Below are 18,991 nucleotides of genomic sequence, written 5' to 3'. Positions count from 1 at the left end.
AGGCTTTACCTTTCAATCGTCACTCGTACTGTAGGGACTAAAGCACCCTAGTAAACTTTCCTCGTCGACTCTGCTTACTTTGTATGGCCACTTCCCTCGGCTTTAATTTCAGATACTGCCACTGGCGTTTAAATGGATGTGCTTTTCTGTAAGTCCGTAAGTTTGAGTGGAAATAATTCGCCCAGACTTTAATAACACTATTTCAATTAAGATTGTATATAACGTAGACAGTTAATGCTTTAACAGTTTCTTACTAGCAATATACATGTATGCATATACACATTCAAATATTCTAGTCAGCGCTTCATCTGCAAAATGTTTGATCATACCTTGGAAAAAAAACACACACACGCACACACATAAACAAATAAGTTGCAATGATTTAATCATTTCAAAATTATATGTTTGCTTTTGCCATTTGTTTATAGTGATTTAACACAAAAAGTGATTAGTTATTAAAAAATCAAAACTTGTATACTGCCTATTTCACTTTTACAGATGTTATTATTATAAAAACATTTTAACCTCTATCTGAATATAAATATCAGTTAGTGATAACTTGAGCAATTTGACAACGGTCTTACAATGCAATACTTGACTTGAGTTTATTATCTTAATAAAATTATAATCAGCAGGAGTGGATATATTTTTCTTTCTTTGTCTATTTCTGATTTTTACCTATTTTTCTCATTTTATAAGTTTAATAGGTATAAAAAAAGACAAAAAGTAGTTAAAATGGATTATTAAAAATAAACGTGGTAAAGTTTTGCAAATTAAAATAGATCCAAGATCCAATAGTTTATTCAGCATAAACATACATTAAAAATGGTAGAATGAAATATAAAAAGTGTTTCATCGTGATTCGAACATATCATCATATCGGTTTGCCATACTTAAAAATCAGATTGGTGTACTTCAGACTCTGATAATTACGAACAGAAGGTCATTTAATATCGCAAAGTCTAATGTTAACGTAAGTAAACAATACCTGTCACATATAGAGGGCATGGGTAGATTAGAATTGAACTTTATTCTCTCGCGGACGCGATTTTCAAATTGGAACACAAAGTTCAGTGTAAGCTCTGAGTAGGAACAGTATAAATCAAGGATGTCATCAGTTGACATTAGCTCAGAGGAATATATCGAGTTCAAATGTGACCCTTGTAAATATGTCGGAGATCATGCCGAGGCTGAGGGGTTTTGTCAGAATTGTAATGAATATCTTTGCAGGACGTGCTTTCGTAGTCATTCAAGAAGCGGATTATCAAAAACATCACGTTTTGCTGAGCAAAAACGATATGCCAAGAAAATCTCCTAAATTCTGCAATCCGTGTAAAGTTGCTGGTGACGAAATCAAGGCAGTCGGTTACTGTAAAGATTGCTGCGACAGTCTTTGTAGTGATTGTTTCAAAAGCCATTCTAGAAATAAATTAACGAGGCATCACGTGATTGTAAAGGACGACGCACTTGTTGCAGTAAATGATGATGTTACATCTACCATTTCTAAAATGAAGGTAACAGAAAATATGACCAGCGGGGTAAACACGAACGAAGAGTATACTTTCATCCAAGATATCAACGTTAAGTCAGATACTGACGGAAAGGACTGCTATATTACAGGCATGACGTTGGTCTCTGACAATGGACTTGTTCTATGTGATTATGACAATCAATGTTTAAAACTCGTTGATATCAACAAGAACATAATTAAATGCGTTTTAGCATTACAATCGGTGGCAAATGGAATTACAACGATATCAAATGACCAGATAGCTGTTGTATCAGCAAACTGTTACCAGATACAGCTAGTGAACGTACGTGAAAAACTGACTCTAGATCGTTCGATAAAAACAAATGGTAATTGTGTAGATGTGAAGATGATCAACAATCAGTTATATGTTTCATATAAACAACCTGTAAAGTTTCAGATACTACAACTGACAGGGGCAATAATCAAGACGATCAAACCTGATGATGAGATACTCAAACATTGCACATTACCTCGTCATATTGCCGTGAGTCATGATGAGAGTGTGATCTATGTATCTGACTGGGAAACTAACAAAGTTATGTCCCTTGATATAAATGGTAATATGTTATCAATGTATCAAGGTGAGTTAGAAGGACCGGAAGGTATTATAATCTCTCAGTCTGGATCAGTCTACGTCTGTAACAGAAATCAGAACATCGTGTACAAGATGACGTCAGACCTGAGTGAAGCTATGGTGATACTGGGACCAGGAGATGGATTAGAATACCCGCATGCAATATGTTTGAATAAGATAAATCAACATCTGTATATCAGCAGCGCAGTTGGAAGTATTTTAAAAGTTTTCAAGTGTTAAGAAATAGTACACTCAGATTTTTATGTAGCTTTTATAGTGAGATCAGTACAGTATATATTATTTTTTTAAAAAGGGATTCAATAACTGTCAAACATCATCGACAAAATCATTTATATTGGAAAAAAGATAAACTTTTTATACATTTGTTAAAACAGAATCATCCAATATATCGGAAATTAAAAAAAAAATATTTTTAATCATGTTGATATATATGATGACAATATCAATATCAATATTTGCAAATTGGTATGATCAGATATTTTTATTTGTCATTTATTTTGGAAATTTAAAATAAATCCAAATAAAAGTTTAATATATACAGGAGTAATGAAAGAATCAGATATATCGGAAGTTAAAAGAAGTATAATCATGAGAATATACGTGATGAAAATAACAATATTTGTAGGTGGCATGATCGGATATTTTTATAGATGTTAAATCACAATGACACTGTAATGTTTATATAGCGAATTTTCTGCTACATATGAGGACATCAGGCGCCCTTCCATGCATTTTTTTAGGTACGAGTTGATGGGTATCTCAATTAAACCACCGACGCTTCGTCAGCTTTCTGGATAGCTTCCGCATATGAAATAGTTTAATGTTCCTAACGGGAACTCGTGCCAAGTATTCAAAGAAACAGGCGATTATTGGCAATAGATGCCACTCAACAATATATAGCATATGAGATTAAAAAAGTTAATTTGAATTTCCCTAATATTTTTCAAGGACAAAATGATAACTTATGTAAAAGGCTGACATTTTAAATTGTTAGATAAACAAAACCTTTGTAGTAAAGGAAGTTGAATTGGCTACATTACTGAATAACTACATTTAAACATTTTTAATGTTTTTTTAAACTAAGAGGACAAGTTTCACATATTGATCTATACATGTACTTTCAAGTCTCAATAGCTTAAACTGGCACAGATCATTATGTTTCAATAAATTGAATGTAAATAATGACTTTATATTATTTCAAATAAATTATGTATATATACTTATTTATGTATCATAATAAAATTATTATAATGGTGTTCATTTTACTTGTTTTCTTGATCTGAACTGAAATATCAAGTCTTGATTAGGCCCAGGCACCGTGTTTTAAAACTAATATATTAAAAAAATTAACATAGACATGCTATTCATATTGATGACGTTAATTTGTACCGTTTAGGAAAACAAATGTTGATAGCCTGAAATTGATTAAAAACCAGATCGCATGTGGTGCTAACGTACGGTGTTGACTATCAATAACCTACTTTCATATATATATATTATAAATTCTAAAAATAAAAAGGGACGCAACTCATAAAAACATTGCTTACAGGATAATACCCCTTGTGTAACCGTTGTACATTATCATGAAAATGAAGTACCGTATTTAAAGTTACATTTGATATCTAATAAATCCAAAATAGTCATCATTTATCTATTACTAAATTTGTTCACATTAATTATGTACGTAAAACAAAAACAGTTTAGTGGTATGTGGAGGCCGTACAAAGTCCTATTTAAAGATCGTTCATCAAGAAGTAGCATTTCACCATTGCTCGTAACATTACTCATGTGTTTGGATCAAGCAGCAAAGATGACTACCATTAGTTAAGGACTTCAGAATACTAAAAGAAAATGTTAGAACTACATGTATTTGTGTTTTCATGAATAATAGAAAACGGGTACAGATTCATTATTAATATATGCAAAACATTTAATCAAAGTAAGATTTTAACCATGACCCATTTAACAGATAAAATTCAACCATATCTTAATTGGCTTTGGCCCGTACTAAGAAATGGACAGTTGTCAACTTAAAAACAAGAACGTGAAATTCTCTCAAATAACCAATTTTAACGATAATAAAAAAAATACCCCTATATGATATCAATAAACTCTATATATACTATATAGGGGGTATTTTTGGATTACCTTAATATTGGTTACTCGATAGAATTTAATGTCTCTGTGATGTAAACAAATATCTGTCATTCAGTTTAACAAACTAGCGAAAATCCCCCAATTAACCAAGAAAATATGATAATACAAAATAAAGATTTGAACATGTGTTTATTAAATAATTTAACTCTATAACACTTACACATCTTCTCCCATAAAAAGTGAACAGTTCTGAACCGTGACATGTATAAATCTAGATCAAGGGCTACATCTCCAGATAGATCAAACAATTTTCAACAAAGGAAGTACTAGAATCATCAACAAGACATGGAAAGTTCTAAGCTCGGGGCCAGTTAGACTTGACAACATCAGATCCGTTCTTCAAAGCACACACTTTCGTAAACAACAACTAGAAGAACAATCATCAATATAAACAACAATAAAACATATTCAAATCTTTATTTTATGACCGGGACTCGAACCTGGGACCCTCAGATAGCTCAGTCGGTATAGCCGCGGAACGGTGTTCCGAGGGTCCCGGGTTCGAGTCCCGGTCAGGCTGTACATTTTTCTCAACCTGTGACATACATGACGATTAGTTTAAATATTGCTTTTTCTGCTATTATTTTGTCTATACATTAGATTTACCGTCAATCTGAAGTCACTTTGGAATTTTTACGGGTCACAATTTGGCTTGGGCACAGTTAATGGATTTTTTTTGTTTACAGGTCTTCAATGTTAAGCTTTGTTGATAGCGATTGATTATGTCTCAACACTTAATGTTTTGTGAAAATTAAATGAGATATCTTTTAAAGTTAAGATGTTATACTACAAACAAGCGTCATTTTACATTTTTAAGTATCATAAAGGGAGATAATTAAAAGATTAAGCAAGGCAGAATTACGGCTTAACGGAATAACCTTTCACTGTGTGAAGTTTTAACAAAATTGCTTTAATACATTTAAAGTTATTTTGCCTAGAAGCATTATCAAATAACAAAGGGAGATAATTCAAAAACCAAGTGATGCATGGTTATAATTCTTTGACACTGCACTTCCTCTCTATAATCTTTACAACTATGTGAAGTTTCAATCAAATTTAATAGACAATTTAGAAAATATTCTCCAAAGAAGCTTTATCTAGCATTTAATGTATTATAAAGGGAGATAATTGAAATATTAAACACGATAGAATTATTATTCTTTGATGCTGCACTTTCTTTTACTGGTATCTAACAATATGTGAAATTTTAATCCAATTCTTTTAATATTTTACAATTATTCTCCGGTCAAGTCTTAGTAAGTTCTATGAAGGGTGATAAGTTAAAACTTAACCAATGTAGAATTATGGCTCTTTGACTCTACATTTCCTCTCTTTATTCTCCTACAAACATGCGCAGTTTCATAGTTAAGAAGTTATATTTCGGTCAAACGTTTTTATCTTAAAGGAAAAAATAAACAATTTAGCAAGGTAGAGTTATAATTCTTTGACACTGCACTTCCTCTTAATGGCCTCCATCTTTGTGTGAAGTTTAAATAAAATTCCTGCTATACTTTTCAAGTTTTTCTATGGAAAAAGAGTGTAAGGGTCAGGCGGATGGAATGACAGACAATGCTGCAACTGTATGCTCTCCTTACGTTTAAGTTTCAGCATAAAAACTAGAAATGTGTCCATAGGACACGGGTCCCCCCCCACCACGCCACTGTTCTGTCAATCTTTTTACTAAGTCAATGGAAATAGCTCTACAAATACTGGATAAATCCAGAAGCGAAACCCCAGGTGCAAATCTTAATATGCTGTGCAACCTGCCCATAAGGTTTAATGACTCTATGTCAAATCCTTCTTGAGTAACTTGCGACCCAAGTTGAGAATTGCAAAAAAAATTCTAAGTCAAGGGCAATAACTCTAAAAATACTAAAAATATCCAGACGAAAATACCCAGGTGTACAACTACACATGCTGATCAACATTCCTGTAAAGATTCATGACTCTATGTCAAATACTTTTTGAGTTACATGCGACACAAATAGAAAATTGCAAAAATTTTCTAAGTCAAGGGCAATAACTGTGAAAATACTAAAAATATCCAGACGAAAATACCCAGTCGCACAACTACACATGCTGATCAACATTCCTGTAAAGTTTCATGACTCTAGGTCAAGTTCTTTTTAAGTTAGGTGCAACGGACGGAAGGACGGACGGACAAGGGTAAATCTAAATGCCCGTCACGAAAGTGGGGGCGCAATATCTAAAGAAAGTTTGTAACAGTTGTAACTTTTATTTTATCAACTATCTTAACATTAACTATCGATTTTATGATTGAAAAATATTTTTTATGCTCTTTCAAAATACAATTTACAATTATTCAGGTTTATGATTTAGAAACGCTTTTAACGCTTTTTAAATACAATTCGCAATTGTAATTTTATAGATTCATGTCTCTCGTCATATATATTTTATATTATGCAAGTATTATTGTAATAAATGCACCATTTTACAGTCAACCTTTTCACTGCAAGTAAAAAAACAACAACATTTAAACATTTGATACATTTTCCAAAGTGATAAATAACACAACATGTATATTGTCCAAATAAACATTGACTTAAGTTACCATTAACAAAGCCACAGACAATCTGGAACCATGCTTGACTTTTTTCCTAATATAATAAACACATCTAAGGAAAAGCTGTCAGAGGAGGCAACATGGTCGACTAATTTAATACTCTATGCAGTAAAGAAAGACAAAACTATGAAAAAATTATGAAATAAATAATTAATTTATATATTTCTGCATCAGTATGTAACAAAAGGGCCATGATGGCCCTGAGGTCGCTCACCTGTATAAAGGCACCATGAGCAGGGCCAGTTTAAACCCCAGGGTTTTTATTTGAACAAACTTGGAAGACACCCATTAGAAGATGTTTCACAATGTAAAGTTTTTACTACACACATTTATTGAAAAAAAATGATCTTCCACCCCCCCCCCCCACCCCGGCAGGGCCAATTTTAACACAAGGGCTTTTATTTGAACAAACTTGGTAGACACCTATAGGAAGATGTTTCATGCTAAACATCTAAGCTCTAGCTGATTGGATTTTTTAAAAGAACATTTTTACACATACACATATAGTAAAAAACAATGACACCCCTGGGGCGGGGCCCAATTTTGACCCAAGGGCTTATATTTGAACAAACTTTGTAGACACTAAATAGAAGATGTTTCATCCTTTATATCTAAACTCTAGCTATTTCGGTTTTTCAAAGAAGATTTTTAAGTTTTTGCTATACACATGTAGTTAAAAACAATGACACCCCTGGGGCGGGGCCAGTTTTGACCCCAGGGCTTTTATTTTAACAAACTTTGTAGACACCTACTAGACAATATTTCATCCTTAATATCTAAACTCTAGCTATTTGGGTTTTTTAAAAGAAAATTTTAAGTTTTTGCTATACACATATAAGGAATATCAATGACCCCGGGGGCGGGCCAATTTTGACCCCAGGGCTTTTATTTGAACACACTTTGTAAACACTCACTAGAAGATGTTTCATGCTAAGTATCTAAACTCTAGCTATTTGAGTTTTTAAAGAAGATTTTTTAGTTTTTGCTTTACACATATAAGGAAAATCAATGACCCCGGGGCGGGCCAATTCTGACCCCAGGGCTTTTATTTGAACAAACTTTGTAGACACTCACTGGAAGATGTTTAATGCTTAGTATCAAAACTCTAGCTATTTGGGTTTTTTTTTAAAGAATATTTTTTTAAGTTTTTGCTATACACATATAGGGAAAATCAATGACCCCCTGGGGCGGGGCCAATTTTGACCCCAGGGCTTTTATTTGAACACACTTGGTAGACACCTATTAGAACATGTTTTATGCTAAATATCTTAGCTCTAGCCCTTTGAGTTCTTTAAAAGAAGTTTTTTTTTAAGTTTTTACTATATGCATATAGGGAAAATCAATGACACCCTGGGGCGGGCCAAGTTTGACTCCAGGGCTTTTATTTGAACAAATTTCGTAAACACCCATTAGAAGATGTTTCATGCTAAATATCTTAGCTCTAGCTCTTTGGGTTCTTTAAGAGAAGATTTTTAAGTTTTTAATATATTCATATAGGGAAAATAAATGACCCTCTGGGGTGGGGCCAATTTTGACCCCAGGGCTTTTCTTTGAACAAACTTGGTAGACACTCACTAGAAGATGTTTCATGACAAATATCTAAGCTCTAGCTCTTAGGGTTTTTTAAGAGAAGATATTTAAAGTGTTTTCTTTCGGTTGCCATCATGGCAACCAGTGTTCTGCATGGAATTAAATTCTTTGAACAATTTTTAAAGGTGACCACAAAAGGAACATTCCTGTGAAGTTTGGATGAAATCGACTTAGTGGCTTATTAGGAGATGTCAAATAAAGTAAAAGTTTACGGACGGATGAACGCCGGACCAAAAGGGATCACAAAAGCTCACCCTGTCACTTTGTGACAGGTGAGCTAAAATACACTTTAATGTTCAATATTTTGCTCCAAATTATATGCATGTGACCATGTCAATATAACTAATATGTTAAACAGACATTTCTATGATCTAATGGAAAAAATAACAATTTGAAATTTTAATCCAATCCCTTCTGGTCACTTATGATATGATTGATGCCAATGTCTATATATATGAAGTTTAATGTAGACCTCTTATGAAATAAAGCAGGTAGAGAAAAACATAACATTTTTAAAGGAAAATTCTAAGTTCAAAGGGGGATAATTCTGAAAATATTACTTCTAGAATTATGAACCTTGTCAAATAGAATGTGGTTGATGGTAAAGAACGTATATTTGAAGTTGAATTTTATTACTCCAGAAACAATGAAGTTATATTAACAAAAAAAATTACTGCACAAAACCTTTAACCTGAAATCTGCAGCCCTCAATTTACATTGTGCAGTCAAACGAAAAATAACTATGTTGGTATACGAAATCAAAAGCTGTCACTTAATGGGACTACATCAACAATTACATAAACAAGATAAAAATCACGCAAATTTCAAGTGATTTACAGTATCCAAACATTTTTTTCTATAAACTTGTTCAACAAGCTCTTTGATCAAATGCATTAAGAACACCTTACAAATTCTTGTTTACTTTTTTTTACTATTTTTTATGTACTGACTGTCTAAGTGATGCAAGTGTTGTTTCAATTTCACGCCCTATCTTCCCTGTAAGATGTTCACCGGATATTGTAAAGTCAACATCTACATATCCTTCTGTTTCTGTCATAGGTTTAGTACACTTTTCATTATATATCTTAAACTTTTTACCAGCTTGTTCTTTGAAATTTGACTTAACATGTACTCAAATTCTGGAAAAAGACTAGTGCTTCTATTAAAATAATTTTCAAAATTCAAGGCATACCATATACTCAAAATCGTTGAAACATTTAATGTATTTTTCCCTTTAACTTCATCATATATGAAGATCTTCAAATCATCTAACATTATCAAACTATCTAGCTCACAGTTGTACATAATTATTCTAATATCTTTAGATGTGGCTATAAATGATGGTATAAAGGAACTTGACAGCATCCGATTCTTGTTCACTTCTGAAAACGCATTGACGATTGTTTCAGCCAATACCTGTGACACTGCCTGATCATTAATTGCATATTTTTGTACTTCAGCTACAATACCACTGTCGTAAAATTCGTCTGAAGATGAACTTACATCTCCGATACTTTCAGTTCTCATTTTCTTATGCTGTGGTTCACCACTACCGTCCTCTTTATAAGCTCTACTTTCTACCTTGACTACACTTCTTTTCACAATTATATCTGCATGCCCATGCCACACATCTCCATGACCTGAAAGTAAGTCAAGGGCAATAACTCTTGAAGTACTGAAAAAAAACAAGCATACCCCTAGGTGAACAACTTCACATGCTGATCAACATTTCTGTGAAGTTTCATGTCTCCAGGTCAAATACTTTTTGGGCTACAAGCGACAAAAGTTGAAAATTGAAAATTCACTAGCTCAAGCACTTCCCAAGCACTTAGAGTGCTACATGTGACACTTCATGCATGCACTGATAGAAGGGCCCATAAGGGCAAATAAACAAGAGCTGTCCGTAAGACAGCGCGCTCGACTTTTTTATTGCTTGCCAATAAAAAAAGTTTTTGCAGTAAAAGGCAATACAAGAATCTCTGTATTTTTAAAGTGAACTAGTTGTTTGATACCCTTGAATATTACAGCAATGTTTATATGACATAATTTATGGTAAAGTGAACAAGTGGATAGGAATGAATTTTTTTAGATTTTTTAAGTTTTTTAGTGCTTGCCTATAATACAAAACATTGACAGTTAAGGGCCATAATTCAAATAAAATCTTTGACAGAATTACCTTCTCCTGGACATGTTTGGGAATCATGATTGTAAACAAGTATTCCAACTTTCAAATTAATATCTCAAACAGTTCAGTCAAAAAGTGGACTGGTACTAAAAACTTAACCAAGATTCTAAGTCGATAAAAGGCCTTAATTTTTAAAACAAATCCTTGACAGAGTTACCTTCTCTTGCGTACAGATGGGGGTAATGATGTGAAATAGCATTAAAAGTTTCAAAGCAATATCTCAAAGGGTTAAGGCAATAAGTGGATTTTACCCATATTCAATGTATTTTCTAAGTCAAAAAGGGGCATAATTCTGTCAAAAACCTTGACAGAGTTATGTCCTCTTGTCTGTTGATGAAGGTCGTGATGGTAAACAAGTATGGTCAGTTTCAAAGCAATACCTCCAATGGTTTTGAAATAAAGTGAGGTGGTACAAAAAACTTAACCAAGCTCAATACACTTTCTAAGTCAAAAAAGGGCCATAATTCTGTCAAAAACCTTGACAGAGTTATGTACTCTTGTCTGTAGATGGAGGTTATGATGGTGAACAAGTATGGTAAGTTTCAAAGCCATACTTGTAATACTTCTGAAATAAAGTGGGGTGGTACGAAAAACTTAACCAAGGTGTGACGCCAACGCCGACGCCGACGCCGGGGCGAGTAGGATAGCTCCCCTTTTCATAGAAAAGTCGAGCTAAAAACCTCATAAAAATTAGTGGTCTGAAGAAAACTTCAAATGTCTAGTTATCATATGGAACCAATGATTCTAATTTTAACACAATATGTTTGTAAAACATGTATGTCCCCTATTGGCAACCAATTAGTCATGTGGTCAGGTTATTATGACTGACTTTTCACCTAGTGACCAAATAATCAACAGGGCTTATCTACTGGTCATGACTAGTCACTAGGTAATTGTGACCGTTGTCACAAAGATATTTTACCAAACAAAGAGATTATATATTTTACTAATCTGTCCAGTAATCATGTTAGGGTACCTGTTGTTACAGGAAAACTTTTATCAATAGTTTTCAACATATTACTTTGTATTTGACAAATAAATCTTAATTCTCTATAAGATAGTAATATTACATTTATAATTTTATTTATCACCATGTCTTCATTTCTGTTTGTTGTTAAGGTGAAATGCTTGACTACAAATTCTTATTGTCAATTCTTTCTGTAACTTTGTACAATGATATTTAATAATTCTTAAACAATTCTTTAAAAAGTTATTTTTATCAATTATTTGTTGACAACTTCTCACTGAGCGATTTTCATGTATTTTCATTATATTCTTATGTTTAATTTAAATGTTTATTTTATATTTTTTAAATTATCACTCCTTTCTAGTTTTTGTCACTTGCATTATTATGTTTAAGTTCATAAAGTGTAATGTTTTTTTAAGTTCTTTTCACATTCATTTTGTTCTTATAACTATTCATTATTTTTCTCATGTTTGTATTCATCTTTTCATTAAACCATTCTGTTGACAACATTAAATACTGGAAATTTATATTACTTTTCTTCTTCATTTTTCAAGCTAAAAATCTACACAGTTGGTGAATAATTCCCCATAGTAACTTGCCGAAAACCTCTCACTCATAAAAGAAAACTTCGCTCAAAACCCCGCAGACTCTTAAAAGACAACCCTTGCTGAAAACTGGTGGAGAACCCGAAGTAAACAACAACACAGGTACAAACTCCTGTGATAACTTGAAGACTTTAATCTACGTTCAAGGCGGTACAGTTTTGAGAAAAGAAGCAGAACCAACTAGCATGGAATCCGAAACCTCGAGAGCGCAGATTAAAGGTAGGCCAAATGTTGATGTAGTGGGAAAATTTGACCAGTTTAAACATGAACCTTATTTATGGTTAAGTAGATATATCGTTTATGGTCATGTAGTGAAATTTAAAGGATCTGATTTAGGTAACATGATTAGATTATAAGTTCAGCATTTAATTTTTGTTGCTTTTTTCATTAATTTTTTTAAGATGAGGTCAAAAATGATATTAAAACATTAATAAGAACATTTTTTCTTCAATTTATTAAAAGCAATCTTAAGTGAGAAAATGTAGTCTTTCTTTTGTGGCAAAATACAAATACATAACATTAGCAAGTTCTCTGAAGACTTTTACATTTTCACAAGACATTTAATTATAAAACATTAGTACATTAAGTTTGTAGTTTGATAATTTACAATATGTACAATATATGTACTTAATCCTTAAGACACAGTGACAAGGACACACTCAATACAAAATGGTACAAATTTTCAAACAAAACACTCACAAAAAGGACTTTTCCTATATTCAACAGTGATATCATAATATTTACATTTTTCCAACATTAGGCTATGTGCTGAACTATAATTCCCTGCCATACAGGTTCTAAATTTTTCAGTATCAATGTCATTCATGTATTTTTCAATTACATATTTTGTTTATTTAGTATTTAACACTTTATTCTATATAACCAACTTTTCTCAATCTTAAACACTGTTACTTTCAACAAAATTCTGGTCCTTCTGGTTCCATTCCAAAATTTTTGACATAAAATGGTTAAACTACTGTAGAAATGTAGCTTTTCTTGAATAAGCAGGTTACGTTTAGAATTGTAAAATATTATAAGTAATGGGCAGGTCTCATGAAATAAGTGCTAACTGGATCCAACTTTACAATTCCTATAACTCTACCCTTCTTATTCACAGAACTCTTCCTTTTCTACGTCCATGAGTTTCTACTCATGGCAGTACATATACCTACCTACTTTGTCTGGGGAATGATTGGAACGAAGACTTAATTACAAAACATAATCATACATGTATGCCAATACATCCTACATGCACAACATTACAAACAACACCATCTTCGAACATTTATCCCTGTTTAGACCCTATAAAACAAGACATCAATAAAGCAATTTACTTCTTACAATCTTTAAGCCTATCAAATGATTAAATAGATCAATATTTTGTTTCTCCTTTAAGTGTTTGATATTTTTTGCTATATAAGAAATAATAGTCATTTATTTTATATAAATATTTTTGCAGTATTATTTAATGACTAGTATTGTCTATTGTAAGAGGTTCAAAGGTCAATCCCACTTTTCAACAAAGTGCCTATACCACTACCATCATCATTGTGATTCAAAATTGTGTACCGAAGACAACGCTGACATTTCTGCATTTTAAAGTACTAATCAGTACTTATATTTACAGTACTTGTGACATTTTTCAGTACTACAATGTACTTGCGGCATTTTCCAGTACTATACAGTACTTGTGATATTTTTAAGTACTTCTGATATTCATATTTTTTCAGTACTACTCAGTACTTGAATATTCATCATATTTTTTCAGTACTACACAGTACTTGAATATTTATCATTAATCTTTTTCAGTACTACTCAGTACTTGAATATTCATCATAATTTTTCAGTACTACTCAGTACTTGAATATTTATCATTATTCTTTTTTCCAGTACTACTCAGTACTTGTGATATTCATCATATTTTTTCAGTACTACTCAGTACTTGTGAATGTTTTCATTATTCTTTGCCTGTACTACTTAGTACTTGGGTTTTTATTAAAAGTACATTTCTGAACATTATGGTACTACTCAGTACATATGTTAAGTTATATTTTCAAGTACTTTTCAGTGCACTTATTTTAGTTTATTTCATGTTTATTTCTTACGTACTTCTAAGTACCAATTTGTAAGAATATCATTAAAACATGTCATTTACTATGTGTACATGTAATACAATTTAAATTTGAACACATATATTGTTTTTATGCCAATTGTACATACAATTTGTATTATAGAAAGAACTTTTATCATTATGTTTTTCAATGTATCTTTTTATCAAGTTCCATGACGGAGCATGGCTTTTCCGGAGCCAGGGGAAGTTATCACAAAGATATTTTACCAAACAAAGAGATTATATATTTTACTAATCTGTCCAGTAATCATGTTAGGGTACCTGTTGTTACAGGAAAATATCAATATCAATAGTTTTCAACATATTACTTTGTATTTGACAAATAAATCTTAATTCTCTATAAGATAGTAATATTACATTTATAATTCTATTTATCACCATGTCTTAATTTCTGTTTGTTGTTAAGGTGAAATGCTTGACTACAAATTCATATAAAAGGCCAGTGTGTTGTTACACAGTACCATTCTGTTGACAACATTAAATACTGGAAATTTATATTACTTTTCTTCTTCATTTTTCAAGGTAAGCATTTCATATATTTATTATTGTCAATTCTTTCTGTAACTTTGTACAATGATTTTTAATAATTCTTAAACAATTCTTTAAAAAGTTATTTTTATCAATAATTTGTTGACAACTTCTCACTGAGCGATTTTCATGTATTTTCATTATATTCTTATGTTTAATTTAAATGTTTATTTTATATTTTGTAAATTATCACTTCTTTCTAGTTTTTGTCACTTGCATTATTATGTTTAAGTTCATAAAGTGTAATGCTCTTTTAGTTCTTTTCATTCTTTTATTCACATTCATTTTGTTCTTATAACTATTCATTATTTTTCTCATGTTTGTATTCATCTTTTCATTAGACCATTCTGTTGACAACATTAAATACTGGAAATCATATTACTTTTCTTCTTTTTCAAGCTAAAAATCTACACAGTTGGTGAATAATTCCCCATAGTAACTTGCCGAAAACCTCTCACTCATAAAAGAAAACTTCGCTCAAAACCCTGCAGACTCTTAAAAGACAACCCTTGCTGAAACCGTAAAGGTTGTGAGCAGTAATTTTATGACAAAGTTATCACAGACCATACCAAATAATATATGCATATTTTAGGCCTCCCAAATAACAGCCTTAATGACAGCCAATTTATTATATTATATAAGACCTTAAAATGTGGATACCAAAAGCATTTTAAGTTTAATAAAAAATATCAACCAAGTCAACTTGAGTTGTTGAGTTATTGGCCAGGAACTGTCTTTACGACAAGGTCAATGTGATTTAGACCTCTGACCCTTAAATCAAAAGGGGTTATCTACTGGCCTAGATCAAAGCAGCTGTGAAGTTTGAAGGTTAAGGGCCCATGAGTGGTTGAGATATTAATCAGAAAGCGTTTATACCTACAAGGCCAATGTGATTTTGACCTCTAACCTCTTGACCCTAAAATCATGCAGGTCATCTTCTGACCAAAAGAAATGCCTCTGTGAAGTTTAAGGTCAAGAGTCAATGGGTTGTCAAGTTATTGATAGGAAACCTTTTTGACATACAAGATTATTATGACCTTATAACTTTGACCCCTTGACCCCAAAATCATAAGGGGTCATCTACTTGGCAAGATCAATGCACCTATGAAGTTTGAGGGCCGATGGCTTGTCAGGTTATTGATCGGAAACCTTTTTTACCTACAAGGTCAATATGAACTTGACATTTGACCCCTTGACCCGAAAAATCAATTAAAGTCATCAACTGGCCAAGTCCAATGCAACTGTGAATTTTGAGGGCCAACAGCCTGTGGGTTGTCAGTTATTTGATCGGAAATTTGCTTTTACCTACAAGGTTAATGTGATCTTGATCTTTGACCCCTTGACCCTACAATCATTATGGGTCTTCTAGTGGTTATGAACAATTATCATAACAAGTTTGAAGTTCTTGGACCAAAGTGTTCTTTAGTTATTCATCTGAAACCGTTTTTGCCTTCAGGGTCAATGTGACCATGACCATTGACCTCTTGACCCCAAAAACAATAGGGGTCATCTACCTGTCATGAAAAATCATCATACCAAGTTTAAAATTCCTAAGCCTAAGCGTTCTTAAGTTATTGATCGGAAACCGTTTTTGCTTTCAAGGTCAATGTGACCTTGACCTTTGACCCCTTGACCCCAAAATCAATAAAGCTCATCTAATGGTCTTGAACAATCAATCATGATTGCTTGCTCTAGTTATTGTCTGGAAACCATTTTTCTATTTTTTAGTGACATTGACCTTGACCTTAGGGTTCCAAAAGCAATCCCAACTGGAATCTCCATAAAAACTTGATATCTACTGAGTTAAATTACAATATCTCATTGCTTACTCTAGTTATTACCCAGAAAAATTAATTCTATTTTTAGTTACAGAGACCTTTACCTAGACCCCATAGTATCCTAAAGCAATCCCATCCAGGTTCTTCATAAAAGCTTGCTATATACCAAATTTGATTACAATATGAACTAATTGTTAACTCTAGCTTTTGTCTGCAAACCATTATAAATCCAAGAGGATCAATGACAGAGTTGTTTAAGTCATTGACTTCAAACCACTTGTCCCTCACGGGGACACCACTGTGAGTTTGAACCAGGCTTAAGTGCCAAGAGGGGCATAAGGCCATAGATCACTCTTCTGAGATAAACATACATTGCTAGAATTTTTAAATGCAGAAGTAAATTGTTGCCTTTAGGTGTATTTTTTATCCAAAGCTAACATACAGTAGAACTTCCATGTGTGGAACATTAATCTGGTTCAGTTATCTCCCTTTCCTACTGTGATGCCATTTGTTAACAATGTAAACTCTTGAAACTTTGTCAGCATATTCAGTCCAATATATGATTCTAAGTCCCAAATTGGCTCAAACTGTTTACACAAGTCCATTAAAGTACATTATTTGTTGATGTCCATAGGAAATGCTACATGCCAACAACTTCAGTTTACCAAACAAAAAGACTAGATACATTCAAATATTAAAGGGACTCCACAGAGGTTTTTTGACATGATGGTACTGAAAATATGTTTTCCAGAAAAATGAACCATTTGATGTAGGGTTAGACCACTAATCTTGGTGCAAAAATTCAGATCATTTGTGCACTTAGTTTTTCTAAAATAATTATTAAAATTGTAAAAATGACCCAAAATGAAAAGCGTTTAAACGCTTTTCACTCCAATCAGGCTAAGAAAAGATTTTCAATTTATTTTAAAGTATATTTCTTAATTATCTTTGCATATTTCTGTCTAAAGTGCCCCAGCTCATTTATGTAAAAAATTCAAATGTTATGTTTCTCGGCTTTTAAACCTCAGTGGAGTCCCTTTAAGTCCATTTAAATGATACAATTTGTTTAACAACTGCTAAAGAGTTGAGGATACACTTAAAGGATAAGACATCAGAATAATAACATAAAAGAATAGTTACCAAGTGATGTATTCTTGAGTGCATCACTTATATCTTTGTTACATCTAGGACATCTTCTTGCATCCTTAGGGAAACCTTTGTTTCCTATCTCATAACCACCAGCCAATGGTCCAAACAAATGAGCAGCAAGAATTACTTGAACATTATAGTCATTATATTCCTTGTTTTTAACCAATGAAAGAAGACACTCCTCATGCTGTTCTGAAATTTAAATTACAAATAATTTGTATGACTTATGTTACACAAGTACTACAAACAAGATGGCCATGATGGGTCTAGATCGCTCACCTGACCCATCAAACTCATCCGAACAATTACCTAGACAAGCATTCTGACCAAGTTTCATGACAGGTGAGTCAAACATGTGACCACTAGAGTGTTAACAAGGATTATCCATATTTAAGCAGTGTGACCTAGTTTTTAACCCAGGTGACCCATATTCGAACTTGACCTAGAAATCATCAAAACAAACTTTCAGACCAATTTCCAGGATACTTGGATCAAAACAGTAGTCACTAGAGTGTTAACAAGATTTTTCTATTTTTAGCTGCGGTGAACTAGTTTTTCACGCGAGATAACCCATGTTTAAACTCAAGCGAGCAATTAGCTAGACAAGCATCCTGACCAAGTTTGATAATAATTGAGCCAAAAATGTGACCACTAGAATGTTAACAAGGTTTTTCAATATTTGGGCGGTGTGACCTAGTTTTTCATTCGAGATTACCCATGTTCGATCTTGACCTTAAATTCATCAAAACAAACTTTAAGACCAATTTACAGGATATTTGGATCAAAACAGTAGCCACTAGAGTGTTAATAAGATTTTTTCTATTTTTAGCTCCGGTGACCTAGTTTTTATCGGAAATGACCCAAGTTCGAATTCATCTGAGTAATGACCTACACAAGCATCCTGACAAAGTTTGATGTTGATTGAGGCAAAAATGCGATCACTAGAATGTTAACGAACAAGTGTGACGGACGACAGACGACGGACGACATATGACGGACATTCAACGATCCTAAAAGCTCACCCTGAGCAAGCTAAAAGTTGATTTCACTTGCCATATGAAATTGATTTAAATAACCAATTTTCAAAAAAAATGTAAGGGGAATCATCAACTGGAGTTATAAGGGCTTTTAAAATGTTTCCTTGTTTATTCCTATTCTATTATAAGATATAATATCAAGAGATAAAAGACA

General features: G+C 32.6%; 1 protein-coding gene across 1 annotated transcript; it reads right to left on the bottom strand.

The window, feature by feature from the left end:
* Window positions 1-8,999: 8,999 nt before the first annotated feature.
* On the bottom strand, window positions 9,000-17,998 carry LOC132759346 (uncharacterized). The gene is made up of 2 exons (XM_060751107.1): window positions 17,792-17,998; window positions 9,000-10,097 (listed from the first exon to the last, which is right to left on the bottom strand). Exon 2 carries the CDS (start codon window positions 9,982-9,984, stop codon window positions 9,511-9,513), a length of 474 nt encoding a protein of 157 aa, XP_060607090.1. The 5' UTR covers window positions 9,985-10,097; window positions 17,792-17,998; the 3' UTR covers window positions 9,000-9,510.
* Window positions 17,999-18,991: the final 993 nt, after the last annotated feature.

The sequence above is a fragment of the Ruditapes philippinarum genome, unplaced genomic scaffold, assembly GCF_026571515.1.
Source record: "Ruditapes philippinarum isolate M1 unplaced genomic scaffold, ASM2657151v2 ctg5011_1_1_1_1, whole genome shotgun sequence".
Lineage (NCBI taxonomy): Eukaryota > Metazoa > Mollusca > Bivalvia > Venerida > Veneridae > Ruditapes > Ruditapes philippinarum.
Note: the sequence above shows the minus strand (reverse complement) of the source record. Positions and strands in the feature narration are given on the sequence as shown.

Bases quoted from the DNA above. Each gene is read 5' to 3' on its own strand.
- LOC132759346 (XM_060751107.1), bottom strand. From the start codon at position 9,984: ATGAGAACTGAAAGTATCGGAGATGTAAGTTCATCTTCAGACGAATTT.